Here is an 18,132-nt window from a genome sequence, read left to right as displayed (position 1 = left end):
ATCACAGATAGCCCTCTGGAAATGCTGGCTGATTCCCTGTCATTACTATTCTCTTCTCAAACAAGGTCCAGGGCAGGCACGTGCATACTATCAAGCAGAGCTTTGCAAAAGCTTGAGTCACCCAACTCCTCTAAAATGTTGGTGCCTGTGGAGAAACAACGCGGGACGACTGAGACTTTCCTGCTACAACAGAGGGGAAATCCAAAATGCAAGTTTAGTGCTGCTTTCATTCCATAGGATATTTATAAACTCCCATTTGTCAAAGTGTACTTGGCAAGCAATGCCTGTCTTCATCTGTAACTTTAATGTCAATTATTTTCTTTTCCATTTTGAGAAGTTCCATTTGATTCTTTTCCAAACCCACTTGATGATTTTTAATAACTTCTGGCTCCTTCCTCAACTTCCTCTTAATCCTTTAGAGTCTGTCCTATCGACATACCTCGGGGCCCTTACTCCCGTTTCTTTTCAGCGGGCTCTGGTAACGCCCTGCTCCGCGTGTCGTGCTTTTCACTGAGGGCATGCATTCCCAGCACTCTATGTGGGGGCTTGAGGTCGGGGTTGAAGGTGGGTTCTTCCAGAGCAGACTTCGGTCATTTCAACCAGTTGTCCAGAGATGCTACCCACTTGGTACCGCTTGAAACTAAATTCCTGGCTTGAGGGTTTTTTAGATCATCTACATGGGGAGGAATTTGGCTGAACTCCAAGGGTGAGGTAACTTGTTCTAAGGTGTCAGGAGAGTACAGGTGTGCATATTTACATTTTACCCCTCCATCCAGAAGCAAAGTTCAAGAGAGGAACTCTTGCTCAGGGTCCTCCCTGGGGGACAGATCTCAGCCTCGTGCATGCTGTATGTGTGTGCGTGTGTGCGTGTGGGTGTGTACGTGTGACTGCTTACCCTGGGTTGACCCTGGACTTCATCTCTTGTCTCCGGGACCCCTTGAAGCTGTGAAAACTAAAGTTGTCCTTAACCTTAAGATTCCAACTTTCATTTAATTTTTTAGACTCTGGGTATTCCTTACCTCTGTGTCAGCTCACTTAAAAAATAGTTTTTAATTCAACATTTTGAACATCTTCTAGGAGGAGGGCACATGTTGTACTATAAGTCTATGCAGTCATAAAACCACCAACTCTGTCAAGTGATTTGAAATAAAACGTAGAAAAATCATGGTGTGCAATTCAGGTTTTATTGCTCATTAATTATGCCATTCTACATAATTTTAAGTAAACAGACTTTGAGAAAATATACCGGGAGTATTAAGCAGATGACGGCAATACTGATGAGGATGTTCAAGAGTTTTACGTAAGGTAGAAAGAGGCACCACTGCTACCATCACCCCCTGAAATGTGTACATTTCATATAAAAAGAGGAAAAACAATTCATTGGCATTTAACTAGCATTATTCTTTGTAATTTACGAACCACAGTAAGCCTAAACAATTTCAGAAGCTTCAGAGCAAAACAAAGAATTTTCTCCCACTGGCAGATATAGTAGTTTGTCTTTTTAAAAACAAAGCAAATAAATCAACACAACACAAACTACACACACAACCCCGAAATAAAAGTTGGCATATTCCAGTGGTCCTGAATTTTAATGTTGCTATCATAAGAGTTCAAGAAATAAAATGTGATTCAGCTTTTGAAAATGAGATTAAGCTTCTTCACTGTAATTATACTTACAATTCGAACGATTTAACTGAAGCCAATGCTAACCCAGTAAAAACCACGGAAACAATTCAAACTACTCTTACACTAAGGAAAGTTCTTGAAAAGTTAAATATTCTTTAAAAACTGAGACCCAAGCTGCACAAGTATAACTTGAGGAACCAACAATCTACCCTTCCAGACACCACAGCAGCAGTTCTAAGTGTTTTTAAAGCTGGGGAGCATAGACAGAAATTACTGTAAATTGCACACACACATCAATAACTTCATGGTAAAACTATGCTAAAAGTCTCCTCTATTAATGTGCTACAGCTCAGCATTTGAAATGCTTCTATACCTACTATTACAAAGATGCTTGGGCTGAGAAATACATTTCGATAACTGAAAAGAAACAAGACTTGAAATGTGGTTTTCTGTTAAACCATTTAGAAGACCTCACTTAACCAAACAACTAAAAATACACAATAGCAGATAAATAGGAATCTATTAAAACCATTGTCTCCAACAATACAAATATTAAATATTAAGGCATCTTTTACTCCCATGTTGGTATATGCAACAAAGAGAAATGTTTTAAATAGGAGCCAGCCCTTCTATTCAAACGCTTTCTAATGTATTTGGCAGATTTGTTTCTATCTTTTCATAGCATACAAACCATTGAAAGCTTTCATGATCCAACACCGTGACCCAAACCAAGAGAAAAGTATAAACAGGTATTTATTTATTAAAGAGAAGCAGTTCACCTTTGAAAAATAAAAAGGAACTACAAAGAATATTATGTATAAAGTTCAAATACCAGTATTTAAATTTCTCTGAAGCAAGTTATGCTTCAGTAATTAAGAGAAAGAATAGCTGAAGACTTCAAGATGAGAAGCCTATCCACACGGCCCATGAGGGGCAGTAACTGTTCACTGTGTTCTGCTCCACTGGGATGAGGGTTTGACAAGGGCTTCAGACTGCTTTTAAAAATATCACGTCCACTAGAATAAAACCATGTAAATTAACATTGATTATTTTTTATTCCCCGTATTTGTCCATTTCCAAAGCCCAACAGGCTTCACGAAGTTTACTAAACGGTAACCTTTTCACCTTTTATTAAGGCAAGTTTGTGAAAATAACTTAATACAACCAATCACTTTATGAACTTTTGGCTTAAAACATTGTTTACTAAGAAACACACCCAAAAAATTGTGTTTTATAAAAAGCCCCCTCAATACCATAAGAGTCATGAAAGATTTTGAACCCAGGTTACTTTTTAAAGGATGCTCTTCCTTTGTCTCAATTCCAAGCGCTAGTCATCATCTTTAGAGCCAGTTTTGCTTAACTATAAAACAAGATAAAAGAAACATTTAACAAGTTTAAGCTATTATATTATGAGTTCATTATTTCCACTTAATATCAAAAGTAAACATTTATAGTTAATAGAACAGACAACCAGCTTCAAGTAACTTCAACCATCTACAGCTTTCACCACACGGAACTACTTTTCGACCTCAGCTCAGCAACTTTAAACAAGATTCTTTACAAATAGAATCTCAACAGAACGAGGGGGGAAGTCCCTTGAAGCTTTCCAAGTTACACAAATTGGAACCAAGATTATACAAAAGATGTCATTTATAAGATGAATGATACCTTCTATTTCTGTTTTATACTACAAATTCTTTTTTGAATTTTTAAAATTTTTAGTTGTGATAAAAAACTAAGACTTATCTTAATCAGACAATTCTTAAAGTCTGGTCTACAATAGGAGTTGGCAAATGAATTGTGGGGGGAGTGCGGGGGCAGGAAGTGCAGACAAAATCCCCAAAGAACACAAAGGTAATTCTGACCAAAATAAAGCCCCAGCCACTAAGAGATCCCCATTGAACCCAAACCCCAAGAACCCCAGAGAATGTGGAAAGCTGTAAAAAGCAGAAAATGTTAAGGGTAGTAGTTCTCAAACATTTTGACCCCAGAATTTCTTCCTGCTCTTAAAAATTGAGAATCCTAAAGAACTTTTTTAAAAAATGTAGGTTATACTTATTACATTTGAAATTAAAACTGAGAAATTTAATTCATGTAAAAATAACAATAAACCCATTATATGATAACCTAATAACACTTTTTAAATAAAAAACTGCTTTTGCTTTTTATTTTTTTTTCCTGAGGAAGATTTGCCCTGAGCTAACATCCATGCCAATCTTCCTCTATTTTATATGTGGGTCACCACCACAGCATGGCCACCAGCAAGTGGTGTAGGTCTGCATCCGGGAACCAAACCCAGGCCGCTGCAGCAGATTGCACTGACCTTAACCACTAGGCCCTGGGCTTGGCCCCGAAAAATTGCATTTTTTGAAACAACAAAAAACTTAATGCAAGAGTAGTGTTGTTTTACATTTTTGCAAATCTCTTTATTATCTAGCTCAGCAGAAGAGAGCTGGATTTTCACAAATCTGCTTCTATAGTAAGGCAGGTATAATGGAAGATAGCTAACAAGAACACAGTACAAGTACTAAGAACAACTGAGTTAATATAAAAATGCACATACTTAGATCCTAAACTTACTACCTTAGAAAATTCAGGAAAACACAAGAATATATAAGCACACATCCTATTGGTGCTCTAATAGAAGAATATTAGTGATGGCATCACCACACTTCATGCGGCCTCTGGTAAACAACACTGGACACTCATGAGAGAAGTAAAAAAGGCAAACAGCACCTTAATATCACGATGCAAATAGTTCAAACTTACAGACCCCCTGAGAGGGCCTCCAGGACGTCCCAGGGTCCAAAGACCACATTTGGACACCACTAGCCTAGGGTAACAGATTCTGAGTCCAAGCTGTGTCTGGGTGGTAACCTCCTTCTTAAAAATATCTTCTCCTATCTCCCAAGATTACTGAATCATTTAAATTTTTCTTTCTTTTATAGCTTGAAATTCTAATTTATATTAACAAGGACTCTCTTAAAAACAAACAGAAACCTAAACTTCTGGAGCTGGGGAAGGAGGAACTCTATCATTTTTGGATTAATCAGATTCTTCTCCCTCCTCCTTTCAGCTGAGATCTGCGGCACTAAAAAGATGCGTTCTCATCCTGAGTTAGGAAACAGCTCATTCTGGAGCATGGAACATTTCAAGGAGAGAACAGACTCAGGCGGACAACATGAAGCAGCCATCAGGCATCAGTGGAGGGGGCCCGCCTGCATGAGAGAACGCCAGAGAAGCTTCACCCATACAGACATCTTGTATATAGCCAGCCTCTTGCCCAGGAAGGTGAGAAGAAATACTGTTTCTTGATTCTGATTGCAGCTCATGGTTCCCTACTCCCAGATAATACTTTTGTACTAGATTTTAGAAGCATGAAGATTATTTTAAACAGTTTCTATAGAATAGGCATTCTCATGGTCTAAAACAGCTGACTTTAAAATAAACTTTAAGAATATACAGCCTGTAAATTACTCAAATTTGTAGGTCGTCACTAAAAGCCTAATCTTTAACTATCCTTGGATCATATTAATTACTTCGCATAGCAGTAGTGGCACTAATTGGTACACAAAACTCATTTCATAAAGTCCTACAAAAAGAATTATCTTACTGTGTTAAATATCAGCTTAATATAGTTGAAACTACAAATATCGCATGAAAAATATTGAGAGAAGTTGGCAAAAATATTCAAAGTGGGAAGTAAACAATTTTAAACAACAAAGACAGAAAATCTTTTCTTGATAATGATGGGAAACTACATCTAGGGTCTGCCCTAAAAAAATACTTAATTTCTACTAAGAAATCAAAGCATTCCTTTCTGTGACTTGTTTTTTCAGTTTCCATATGATCATTAACTTAGAGTCATATTCAAACATGTCCATTCTTAAGATGCACTTACATAAACAATTACACTTTAGTGTAGTTATAACTTACTTCTACAGATTTTCTATTATTTAAAAAAAGAAAAGCTAAAACTGAGGGTGTAGGGGAGAGAAGAATGTGAAGGATATTTCAAAAAATACTTACATGCTGAATGTAAAAAAGGAAACAGACATCCCAGTAAAATCCAAATGTTGAGGGGGAGAAAATGGAAGACATATATTTCGTTATTTGGTGGCGACAGTAAGAACAATTTTTGAAGACGAGAATATAACTAGTATCTACCTTCACCACATCAACCCAGTTCCATCCTCGAGGAAGCTCTCCTTTGTGATCTAGAGGATGAAAATAGTAACTTTATTTCTAAGACCAATCAGTAATCATTTAATTAATTAATATTCTAATATAAAAGATTTTATATACTATTCCACACAAAAAATGGATTAAAAACTTAAATCGCATATGACTAAGTTGGAAAAATAGTCTATCATCATTGTGAATTAAAAGCACTGTTCTCCTGGGGACACTTGCCAAGCATTTCAGCTGTACCCCCGTTTCACATTCCCCTATTTCCATTCAAGACAAAATCTGATATCAAAGAAAAACTATGGAGGTGAGTGGGTGATGCCAGGAAGAGGAGCCAATCAACCCACCAGCTTCACGCACCTGCGCAAAGACTCTACCACTTTACGCAAGGTCACTGCTGGTTTACTGTTTCCTGAGCTAGTGCTTCACACTAGGAAGCGAGGGTCAAGACAAGAGGCCTCATGAACAAATGTCTGGCTTCAAGACTAGGAGGAGGCCTGGTCAACTTATTTATTAACTGCTGTGCTCTGACAAAATAGTCATTATTTAATCTGACACTGTTTAAACAGGGCTTTAATCTCTTAGACGTACTTGAAAACTAGCTCAACTTTTATTTAAGAATTTTAGTTTACAAGTGATATCATTCTTTTAATAGAATACTCAAATTTAAAGAATAGTTTAACACAGTCATGAGCCGCACAATGAATGATGTTTCAGTCAATGAGGAACCACATACACGAACAGTGGTCCCATGAGATTACTCCCATAGAGCCTAGGTGTGTAGTTGGCTGTACCAACTAGGTTTGTGTAAGCGCACTCTGTGATGTTCACACAATGATTAAATCAGCCTAATGAAGCATTTCTCAGAATGCATCCCTGTCGTTAAGCAACAAGAGTGTAAATAAATACAACTAAAAATTTTTCAATTTAAAGTGGCTTGATTTCCTTTATGCTCGATGTATCTATATATCTCTCATTTTATAAAACCTTCAAAATATTCATTCAAAATAAGACCATTAATTTTACAGCATGGGAAACAGAAACTAACCCTGTGATTCTTTTTTTTTTTGAGGAATATTAGCCCTGAGCTAACATCTGCCACCAATCCTCCTCTTTTTGCTGAGGAAGACTGGCACTGAGCTAACATCTGTGCCCATCTTCCTTCCTCTACTTTATATGTGGGATGCCTAGCACAGCATGGCTTGACAAGCGGTGCCATGTCTGCACCCGGGATCCAAACCGGTGCACCCCAGGCCTCTGAAGTGGAACATTCACACTTAACTGCTGCACCACCGGGCCGGCCCCTAACGCCGTGATTCTTATAGCAGAGAAGCAATGTTACTGGAGCTCAATTTTAGATGCGAATAGTTCTTTTCTCCTTCATGCCAATAAGAATCTTATCCCACTGGTTACTGGTTATGAGAGGTATGAGGGCAGATCACCAATTTTGGTAACTTAAAACTTACCCACAGTGCCATCACTGTCCCGTTACAGTTTTATTTAGAATGTAAGCTACAAGTCACAAACTCCTCCAGCATAACTACAGGAAGACAATGACTTTTACACGGGCATCACCAAGAAGACAGGGGTGGGGAGATATTAATGAAAGGGAATGACCGTAGGTCATTATGCGTGAAAGCAACAGGTAACAAACTAACTGACGTAGACGCTAAAACATTCCAAAAAGAGATTAACCAGAATTCTAAAAAACAGACTATAATGGCTGACAATTTACTGCTTCAGCTGTTTATACTTTAATGCTGCCTTGACATTAGGTATAACGCATTCTCAGACTTTTCATTTCACAAACCATTATAATTTCAAAAATGTATTTTGAGGGCCAACACAGGGTTGCTATCTTTTTATTCTGCCACAGATGACATTAAATAAAACACAAAAGACCAAAAAACTATCATTACTTTATAAAAGAAAGGGCACTATTTTAAACCTCCTCACCAAAGCAAAAGGGTCAGTTCTTCTTAATAAAGGGCAATTACATAAATATACAGATGTAAGTATACACACACACACACACACACATGCACTTGTGTATTTGTATAGAAATGTATGTAAGCACACATAGTAATGTCCCCATTTTCCTTAACTGGGAAAAGCTCACAGGCTGGTATCGATTTGCAAATTTTCAGGTGAAATAAAGAAAAGGGATAAACATTATTGGTGACATGAGCTGCAGTTTACAATACTCTTCTAAAGGTCCATATCAGATGACTCTGGTTTAGGACACACAGGAATTCTACTCTTAACTTTCACTGTTGTCAAATAAAGCAATCAACTACAGACAAAAACATTAAATTATTTATTGTGCTAAGATCAATGGTATACCAGACTTCAGCTCAAATGAAAGCTACATTTCAAAAAATTTTCAATAACATACACATCTGCCACAGAGGGAAACAAATAGGACAATCCCAAGCAGGTCAGAGAGGGTAGAGGTAGACCGCGCTTGTATATTATTCTAATGTTCCCCAATCTCAAGACTCATTTATAGTTACTTTGCCACTCAGTTACCTTCTTCTCAAATGGCTGGTTATCTCTGGTGGTGAAGCAGCAGTCAATATTTTCAATATACATCTGAGACCTAAGACAGTCTCTGATCCAAATGTTCCAAGAAGAAAGAGTAGAGAACTAATCTTAAATCTAACTATACTTATTAAGCACCTATATCACACTAAAAAGCAACCCATTTATCTGGGTTACAAAAGAAAAAAAGTAACACAAACCTGTTTTGTCCGCCAGTTTACGTTTCTGGGCTTTTGAAAGTTGTTCTTTTTTGTCTTTTTTCTTACTTGATGGGGCTGTATTAGGAGTTTCAATGGAGATGATATTGCTTATGGATGTCTGGAAAAAAAGAAGTAATTCTTAGACTCATGCCTTAAAACTTATTGAATTACACTAAATATGGCTATATCGTGAAATGAGCTGATAATTTTTAGATCTATGAAGTAGAAAATTCTGTATTATTATATTCATTTATCAGATCAGGTGGCCTTAGCACACTGGTTTCACTCTTCTAAAGGTTCACATCAAAGGACATTCAGTTCAATCATTATAACCAGGTCCCTGAGAAAGAAGATCTGATACCAGCATTATATTGAAGCTCTGATGTTCCAAGCTCATTTTAAAATTCAGTTAATAGTTATTATTTAGAAATTTAAATATGTCTTTAGAAAAATCACCAGTACTTAACTAGAACATCCTGGTTCCCTAAAGAAATGAAGAAAATCTTCATGAATGAAGTAAAATATTTGAATTTGGGTTCATGCAGTCGGAGTTTATGATAGGCAAAATCTAATGTGCTCGGCAGGCACCAAGCACTGCTGTAAAAGTTGTATACATATCACTCATGTGGTCCTTACTACAATCTCATGAGGCAGATGCTGTCACAGTCCTCATTCCAAGATGAAGAAACTGAGCGTAGTGAGACCAAGAAACTTGCCCAAAGTCACACAGTAAGTGGTGATGGGAGGGTTTTCAGGGCCACGTGGTCTGGCCCACAGTCTATGAGCTTGGCTACCACCCTCTACTGCTTCTCCAGCTGCCTCTCGGTGGTCTTGTGTGTTCCCTTGGGAACGTGGAAGCCAGAAGCGCTCAAGCAGAAGACACGGCCTTTGCTGTCGAAAAGCTTGCAGCTCGGTTCACAAGACAAAAACTGACACTGACCACTGAGAAGTCTTTTCATGGATAACTGGTGCAAAGGGGTCTAATACATAGATGCTTAAGGTATTAAAAGATGATCATTTCTGAAAATAATTCTAGAAATAAAACATTTTTTCTTATTTAATAAAGTTCCCTTAAGTTGCAACACCTTCCAATTGAACTGCAGCAAGAGTATTTACAATTAAATAAGCCTCAGGGAGAAAGTAATTTCGCATGTATTTTAGCATTACATGAGAAATTCTCTGAGCTTTATGAAGACACTAAATCAATTTGAAAAAATATTTGGTTCTACAACAGCTCAGTTTTGGTGGGCACATGAAGTATTCAAATCTTATATGAAGGGTAAGATCTAGAGAACAAAATCTTATTTTTAAAGTTAAATAGACACCAAAGAAATCTAAAATTCATTGTTTTTATTTAACTCAGATGTAACTCACTTTAAATCTAACACAAAGTCTCGTTCCAATTTTTTTTTTTTTTTAAAGATTTTATTTTTTCCTTTTTCTCCCCAAAGCCCCCCGGTACATAGTTGTGTATTCTTCGTTGTGGGTTCTTCTAGTTGTGGCATGTGGGATGCTGCCTCAGCGTGGTCTGACGAGCAGTGCCATGTCCGCACCCAGGATTCGAACCAACGAAACACTGGGCCGCCTGCAGCGGAGCGCGCGAACTTAACCACTCGGCCACGGGGCCAGCCCCAGTCTCCTTCCAATTTTTAAAAAATAGTAAAACTAATAAAAATTACTTATTAGCAGAGTAAAACCAAAACAACAAAAAAATCTGGCAGAAACTAATCACACGCTCACTGTGGAATTAACAGGATTGTGATTCTCCATGAACTGCTCCTTATTGTCCTTGGCATATTCAAACAACGTGTAGGTCATAGCGGTCCCGAGGTTAACTTCCACCGCCTCCTGCAGCTTGGCTAATATACTCTGCTTTACAGCTGATGATCTACAACGCACAAGAAATACACTGCTTAGAGAAAAGCGAGAGAGTGTTAAAAAAAAAAACCAAGCAGTGAAAATGAAACACTACTCACATGGTGTTGTTGAAGAACGCGTTCATAGATATAATTGGAGGTGTCTGGGGATATGTTTCCGTCCAGGAAATCTCTATTAAGAAGGCTTTGGGATCACCATTTTCACCTATCTGAAGAAAAGGGAATTCTTAGGCTTGTAAAAAGTGATACAAAGACAGAATATTAAATTATGAATTCTTTCATTTCATTAAAATGATGAATTCTTTCCAACGCTCATGATCAGATCAGAAATGTAATATTTTGAAAAGTTCAGGGTTCAGGCTAAGACTCAGCAGCGGGCGAGGGCAGCATGAACAGTGTGACTTTTAACTCATTCTAGACTGCTGTGACAGCTTTAGTTGATGTCCATGGCGTCTCTCCAACCCGCCCTCCAGCTTTTTCTAGCACCAAGGCGATGTCTTATAGAGTTTTTTCTTTCCTGAAAGCTTTGTGAGGACAAGATAAGACCAACTGTGGGGAAAAGGAATAGAATGAACAAAAATAATAATCTACAAACTTGAAATTCTTCATCTGTGTCTTAAGTTTTCTAATTGCTAAATGATGAAGCATTAAAAACAAGTAAACTGATACGCATTAGCACAATCAATCTTGAGAGACTAGAAAATGAAATGTAAAATTTAGAGAAAAAAAGAAAAGGCAAAAAGATAAGGAAAAGGAATGCCTTAGGCTGGATAGCAACCGCTGAATAATTTTTTTCCTATTTATTTATGTATTTATTGAGGTATAACTGATACATAACATCGTATTAGTTTCAGATGTACAACATGATTCAATAACTGTATATATTATGAAATGATCACCACAGTAAGTCTACTTAACATCTCTGACCATACACAGTTACTAATTTTTTTCTTGTGATCAGATCTCTTAAGATCTACTCTCTTAGCAATCTCCACCTGTGCAATACAGTATTATTAACTACAGTCACCATGTTGTACATTACGTCCTCAGGACTTATATTGTAACTGGAATGTGTACCTTTTGACCTTCACCTGAATAATTTAAAGACGTCTTTTCTATTTTCCTGCTCTCCCTAATTTTTTATTTTGAAAAATTTTAATCTTACAGAAAAACTGGAATAGAACAATGAATACTCATTGACGTCTATCTTATTCACCAAATACCCTTTACTCCATCTACTCTCTCTTTCTTACAGTACAGAATCAAGTCCCCTCCCCCAAAACCTCCTTTGGTTTTTGTTGAACCGTTTGAAAGGACACTGGAGATATCATGAAAAGTCCTCAAATACTTATGGGTAAAGTATCCTAAGAATGAGGACATTCTCCTTTATAACCACAGTATCATTATCACATCCAAGAAATTCAACAGTGATACAAAAACAGTACGTAATTCAGAATCCACAGTAAAAGTTCCCCGTCGTCTCTAAAGTATCCTCTAATAAACCACCTCCTCAGCGCACAAATCCATAATCCAGAGGACCACGGATTACATTTGGTTGTCAAACCTCTCACTCTGCTTTTATTTAGAACAGTCCCCAGCCCTCTCCCCCACCTTTTAAATGTCTTTTCTGACAAAAAGAGTCTAGGCCAGTTGCCTTGCACAATGTCCCCAGGTCAGGACTGACTGTTTCCTCTGGCAGATTCAGTGGTTTGGGTAAGCAGACTACTTGGGTGATGTGGTGTATGATTCCCACATCACCATATGAGGAGGCACACAGAATCTTCTGCAATCATCACTGGCGATACTAAGTTTGATCACTTGGTTAAGGTGATGGTCCCCAAATCCCTTCAACGTTAAAAGCATCTCTTTCATTTTGTAATTAAGAAGTAATCTGTGGGGGTGACACTACAGAACTGTGTAAATATCTTCTTTCTCAACAACTTTTCACCCAAAGGTTTTAGTATTCACTAATGATCCTTGCCTGAAACAATCATTTCATGGATGGTTGAATGGTGATTTTCTAATAAAATTATGGAATGATTCACAAATCTGCATGTCATCCTTGCACAGGGCTACGCTAACCTCCTCTCTAATATTTTTAGTATATCTGCTGCTTTCTTTTGAAATATTTATTTTTAAACAACAGTAATAAAATTTAAAAAATTTTCACCCCAAATTATTACTTGATTCACCTTTATTTTCTGAACACGGAGTTTTTATTCCCATCCCTCACCCTCCATCACACTCCGTACAAACCTAAGGTGAGACTGAGAAATTATGTCAAATAAACTTACAGATCTGTTATATATCACCTATATAAGCTGATTACTGGCATAATGGACGTCACTGGTTTATGCTGTGTTTTAAATACAGAGATAATTAAAAAGTAATAAAAGTTGCTGGCTTTATGCAATCACTAAGTTGGTACTTAAGCTGCGTGTGGAAACAAACTCCACACGCCTCACATGTGCTTGGTATCAAAGACACAGACAGACCATTCCTGTCTTCAAGGGAGACAGACATTTAGAAAACTCACTACCTACACTATGATTAAAAGTTCAAAAGTGACAGAACAAAGGATGAAGAAACGCGGAATGGTCAGTTGTGCTTTGACGTCAGGGGAGAGACAGGAGACACAGCCTAAAATGTCACAGAGAGGCTTGAGTCAGACAGTAAAGGAGACGTAGCATGGATGATGGATGAGAGCGGAGGGGAACAGCAAATGATGTGTCCAAAGGCATGGTATTAAAAAAAATGCAGGGAAGGGCCGGCCCAGTGGCCTAGTGGTTAAGTTTGCACACTATGCCTTGGTGGCCTGGGGTTCGCGGGTTCAGATCCTGGGCGTGGACCTACACATTGCTCATCAAGCCATGCTGCAGCGGTGTGCCACATACAAAAAAAAAAAAACAGAGGAAAACTGGCACAGATGTTAGTTCAGGGCAAATCTTCCTCAAGGAAAAAGAGGAAGACTGGCAACAGATGTTAGCTCAGGGCCAGCTGACCTCACCAAAAAGAAAACAAAAACAAAAACAAAAAATGCAAGAAAATATTTAACAAGCTATTCTACCTTGTTATGGATGGCAGTGGCTGGGAAAGTTCAGAGAGGCAGTTTGACTCGAACAGAAGGGCCTTGAGTGTCAAGCTAATGAATTTAATCCCCATTCTACAACCAAGAGAAATAACTAATCACGTGTTTCAGAGGACTAACTAGTAGTCTGTGGGAGGACTAATGGTGAAGTGTAAGCAGGAAGCTGAAGAAAGAACTAAGAGGGGAAAATCATTCTGGAGGCTACTAAACTAGTCTGCACCGGAACCGAGGGGGTCCAACGAGGACACAGCCAGAATGTACCCCAGGTCCTTTGACTTTCAACACACTGTTTCCAAACCTCACCTTTTTCTCTCCTCAAATCCATCTCCATCCTATAGGACACACAGGTCCTACAACATTCTGTATACTGTGCTCAAGAAATACCTGCTGTTGTTAATACACACATTTAGGAGAGTACAGGGGAATCCTCAATGCCCATTTGCTAAGGGGAGCGTGGGAGAAACTGGGAAAGTCTGGCGAGGCAGCAGGATTCAAAGAGAAGGGCCTAGGACTTAACTCCACTGTTAACTTTGGCCATTACAAGTCTCTTTGTTGTTACATACATGGAACGGTGTAAAAGTGTTGAGTTTGAACGGGAATTGAGAAGAGAGAAGCAGAGAGGAGAGTACCTAAAAGAAGTAACTACAAAGAATTTATTTCCTGCGACAGCCTATAATAATCACCTATAAGGATAACTTCTCATATAATTTATTTTAAATGGTGATAATGTTAGTAACTGTAAATCTTTGTGGTTTTGGTTTTTTTTTTTTTTTGGTGAGGAAGATTGGCTGTGAGCTAATATCTGTTGCCAATCTTCCTCTTTTTGCTTGAGGAAGATTGTCGCTGAGCTAACATCTGTGACAATCTTCCTCTATTTTATGTCAAGCCACAGCGTGGCTTGACAAGCAGTGCTAGGTCCGCGCCTAGGATCTGAATCTGCAAACCCTGGCCACTGAAGCAGAACATGCAAACTTAACTATGATGCCATTGGGCTGGCCCCAATAACTGTAAATCTTTTACAAAAGAACTTTCCCATACCACTATTACTTCTAATCATTTGGATAAATGGTTCATATTATTTACTTACAAAATAAAATACTGTTTCATGTTGAAAACCAAGTTATGAGCAACTTTCATTTTAAAGAAAAATCGACATTTCACTTATATAAAAAACATTCACACACATTGACAACTTTTCTTGACTATATCATAGGGCAGTAAAAAGAACAGCAGACTTGGAACAGAGACCTGGATTTTAATCCTAATATAAATCAGCATCAGCTGTGTGAGCTTAGGAAATTACGATTCAGAGAAGTTCTCTTAAGATTAGAAGGTAACACCATATAATTTCTAAGGTTTCTTCCATTTCTAACATTTTATAATTGTTACAATAAAAACAAGTTTTATCCTAGTTTTTAAAAGTTGAGTTAAGTTTTCAAAAGTTACAAATAATTGATGTCACAGTGGTGAGTTTTCATTTCTATTCTTCAGAATATCCAAAGACATAATAAATTTAAACCACTAAATTTAGAAAACAAAATCAGCATTATTAGCAACCTTTAATGTTTCCTAGAAAAGTAGCAAGTACTCCCATTCACGCCATGTCTTACCCTATATTGAAATGAAACTGGACTTAATTCCCGGAAACTCTCATCTCCTTCATAAATAGAACGTAATGCTTCCAGTTCCATCTGAAATAAATGAATCAAATGCGTTTTGTTTAGTGGTATAAACGGCGTAGAAACAGAGGGTCTTTAGTTTCTGATTCAAGCCCACTCTACTACATAAAACTTGGCTAACACACATGGCCTTTGATGTTTACAACATACTTGCATATATTAACATGTTGCAATATTAATACTTACTTTAAAACCATGTGCCAGGCACTGCTAAGCACGTTAAGTGTATTATCTCACTTAATTCCTACATCAATCCTGTGAAGAAGCTATTACTTTCTCCTTCTTACCAGGAAGGAAAATAAGATTTAGTTTAGAGCAACTCTGGAGCACGTGCCCTTCATCATTCTGCTGAGGAACAGCGCGGGAGAAAGAGCGTGGAACTGGGAGATAAGAAATAGGAAGCACAATCATTCCCCATTGTTTACATGTGCTATTTACATTTGTAATCCTTCCCACAGAAGGATACAAAACTTGAAAAAATTCTTAAGGACAACAAAAAGAACTTTAAAAAAATGATAGCTAGACAAAGGCTGACAAGGATCTACCCAAGATGGGAAAAACGACTGTGAGAGAAAATGTCACCAGTAATCCCTGCCTGGAAATACTTCTTAGAACTCTGTGGGCTTGCCCATGAGAAGACCCAATCACTGCCGTGATTTCTGACCAATTCGTGAGGAGAGAAGCAAAGACAGACTGCACTTGGGTATATATCTTACCTTTCAAAAAGATGCCTGCCATGAATTCTGCACACTAAGGATGAGTGAGTTGATCTACATGGACAAAGTTTTAGAAGAGATCATTAAAGGAAGAGTTTGTGAGGACCTGGGAGAGTAAGGAGGAGTCCCTAAGACGTGGCAAGCATATGAAGCACACGACATCTATACACGCCTTCTTAGAGAGGGTAACCTGAGTGATATGTTAGGGAAAGACACAAAGCGGCTGCCTTGATTTCAGCGGGGACCACACGTCTGTCTTCCCACCTTCACAGAAAAAAACACAGGAATTCAAACCGCATTCAAGAATAACTGAGAAGACTAGATAAGAACAACCTTACTCAAAATATAGCGGTACTCTTTCTGTCCTTAATCCTTGCCCATATTTTAAGTAATGGCTTGGACAGGGACAAAAATTGAAGGCAGGCTGACCAAATTTCTGGATGACAGTTTGATGGGACAGTGAGTTATGCTGGTGGCAGACTAAGAATTCAGAAAGTCCCTGAAAAACAATCTAACCAGATGAAACTTTTCAGGGTAGGCAGAACCTGTCCTTAGATACCTAAATACACAAGTAAAGCAGGAAATGCTTTGCGTAAAGCGCTTAAAGTGTTTTAGTTGACGGTAAACTCTGTGATGCCACAATTCTAAAATAAGATACAAATAAACTTATAACCTGTCCACAGACACATGATTCCAGGAGAGGGAAAGAACTAAAAAGACTGGACATATGAAGAAAGGTAAATGGAGAACAGGAAGTCAGGAAAACTGTCTTCAAAGATCTGAAAATCAGCCCTGTGGAAGAAGAATGGAATTTTACCGTTAAAACAGAGAGCCCTGGGCCCCACGGCAGGAATTCTGATTCTGTAAATCTGAGGTAGAGCTTGGGCATCTGTTTTTCTTAGAAGCACCCAATTGGTTCTAAGGCTGTGGTCCACGGCGCCAAGCTTTGAGAACCGTTACATGACATGCTCCAGGCTTCACAGTAAGAACTGTTCACGCCTTGGCTTAGAAACTCGTCTGGCAAGAATATTTTAGAAGGGATTCAAATATCAACTAGCTTGTTGGCCTTTGGCTCTTTTAAAGGTAACTTCCAGTTCAGACATTCCACTACATTTATCTTGCAAAAGTGCTAGCTTCCAAACAATATATTCTAAATGAAGATAACTACTACTTATCTAGGAGACTGGATTCTAGTCCTGATTTCTCCCACAAACTCACCGTGCAGCCCTGGGACAATGGCTGCACCTTTGCAGACCCTTCTCCTCATCTGCCCACATTACAAAATTAGAAGGGTCCCCCAGAGATGACCCGAGGCATCCCCTCCAACTGTACTACATGATTTAACGTCAAAGTCGCATTTCACGAGAAAATAATCTGAGCATAAACCATACAATTCAGGTGAGATATATATATATATATATATGCTCAACACAGACTTCACAGCCACCAGACAACTACCAGATGGATAAATGATTCCACCAAACAATGTGGCTAGAAACCGGCGACACCAGTGTCATTATTTTCCCCCACCAGAAATTTAACCCACTCAATTCATTCTTTCTCTACCAGCCAACAGACTTTAAAATTTAAAGGTGATCAGATTCCAAACAGCATAACTCAGTGCACAAGCGCTCACAACACACGGATTTAAGGCGAGCCAAGTGCACCGGGTCGCGGACCAAGGACACTCATCCTTGTTATTAAGGAGACCTGGGGCGACCCCGGGGTTTGCAAAACGGAAAACTGCCGGGGCAGAGGAGGCCAGGGCCCCACCACCCGTTCACGCGGGCCTGGCCTCTCCGCGCAGGACCGCGGGGAACTCGGGGCCCCCCAGCCGGGCTCTGTCGGCTACAGGGACGAGGGCACATGCGGGCCCGCCCGCCCCGGCGCCGGGTCACTCCCGGGCCTCGGGGGGTCATCGCCCTCCCTCGGCGCTGCGCACTGCGCCTGCGCGGGGACCGGGGCGCCCAGTCGGGGGACTCACCTCCTGGTCCTCGTTGGCACTCATCGTGCCGGACGTGGGGAGCCTCCCGGGCGGACGGCGTTCGCGACCACGAAGGGCCCCGAGGCTGGGGCGTCCCCCTTCCGCGCCCTCGGCTCGGGAAGCACACCCTTCGCACAGCCGACGAGAGTCACGCGCACCCCGGCCTTCAGGCCGCGCGAAGCTGCTGGCGGGGACTGTGGGCGGGTAGCCGGAGGCCGCGGCAGGTGGGGCGC

At 39.3% G+C, this 18,132-nt stretch overlaps 1 protein-coding gene across 2 annotated transcripts; it reads right to left on the bottom strand.

Annotated features, from left to right (window-relative positions):
• Window positions 1-1,165: 1,165 nt before the first annotated feature.
• Window positions 1,166-18,105, bottom strand: RWDD4 (RWD domain containing 4). 2 transcript variants are annotated; one of them, XM_046648429.1, is made up of 9 exons: window positions 17,900-18,105; window positions 15,131-15,211; window positions 10,532-10,641; window positions 10,296-10,443; window positions 8,556-8,673; window positions 5,794-5,843; window positions 5,656-5,658; window positions 2,915-2,986; window positions 1,166-2,642 (listed from the first exon to the last, which is right to left on the bottom strand). In XM_046648429.1, exons 1-8 carry the CDS (start codon window positions 17,921-17,923, stop codon window positions 2,954-2,956), a joined length of 567 nt encoding a protein of 188 aa, XP_046504385.1. In that variant the 5' UTR covers window positions 17,924-18,105; the 3' UTR covers window positions 1,166-2,642; window positions 2,915-2,953. The 2 variants fall into 2 exon arrangements, with proteins under 2 accessions (XP_046504385.1, XP_046504384.1); XM_046648428.1 differs by having other exon boundaries at window positions 1,166-2,986; window positions 17,900-18,104.
• Window positions 18,106-18,132: the final 27 nt, after the last annotated feature.

The sequence above is a fragment of the Equus quagga genome, chromosome 22, assembly GCF_021613505.1.
Source record: "Equus quagga isolate Etosha38 chromosome 22, UCLA_HA_Equagga_1.0, whole genome shotgun sequence".
In the NCBI taxonomy this organism is placed as follows: domain Eukaryota; kingdom Metazoa; phylum Chordata; class Mammalia; order Perissodactyla; family Equidae; genus Equus; species Equus quagga.
The sequence above is the reverse complement of the archived record's forward strand: the minus strand, read 5'-3'. Positions and strand labels throughout refer to the sequence as shown.

Excerpts from the sequence above, each read along its gene's own strand:
- RWDD4 (XM_046648429.1), bottom strand. The coding sequence starts at position 17,923 with ATGAGTGCCAACGAGGACCAGGAG. Across the intron at positions 15,212-17,899 it reads GTGCCAACGAGGACCAGGAG|ATGGAACTGGAAGCATTACG; the intron begins GTGAGTCCCCCG and ends CATTTATTTCAG. Across the intron at positions 5,844-8,555 it reads TAAACTGGCGGACAAAACAG|ATCACAAAGGAGAGCTTCCT; the intron begins GTTTGTGTTACT and ends TTCATCCTCTAG.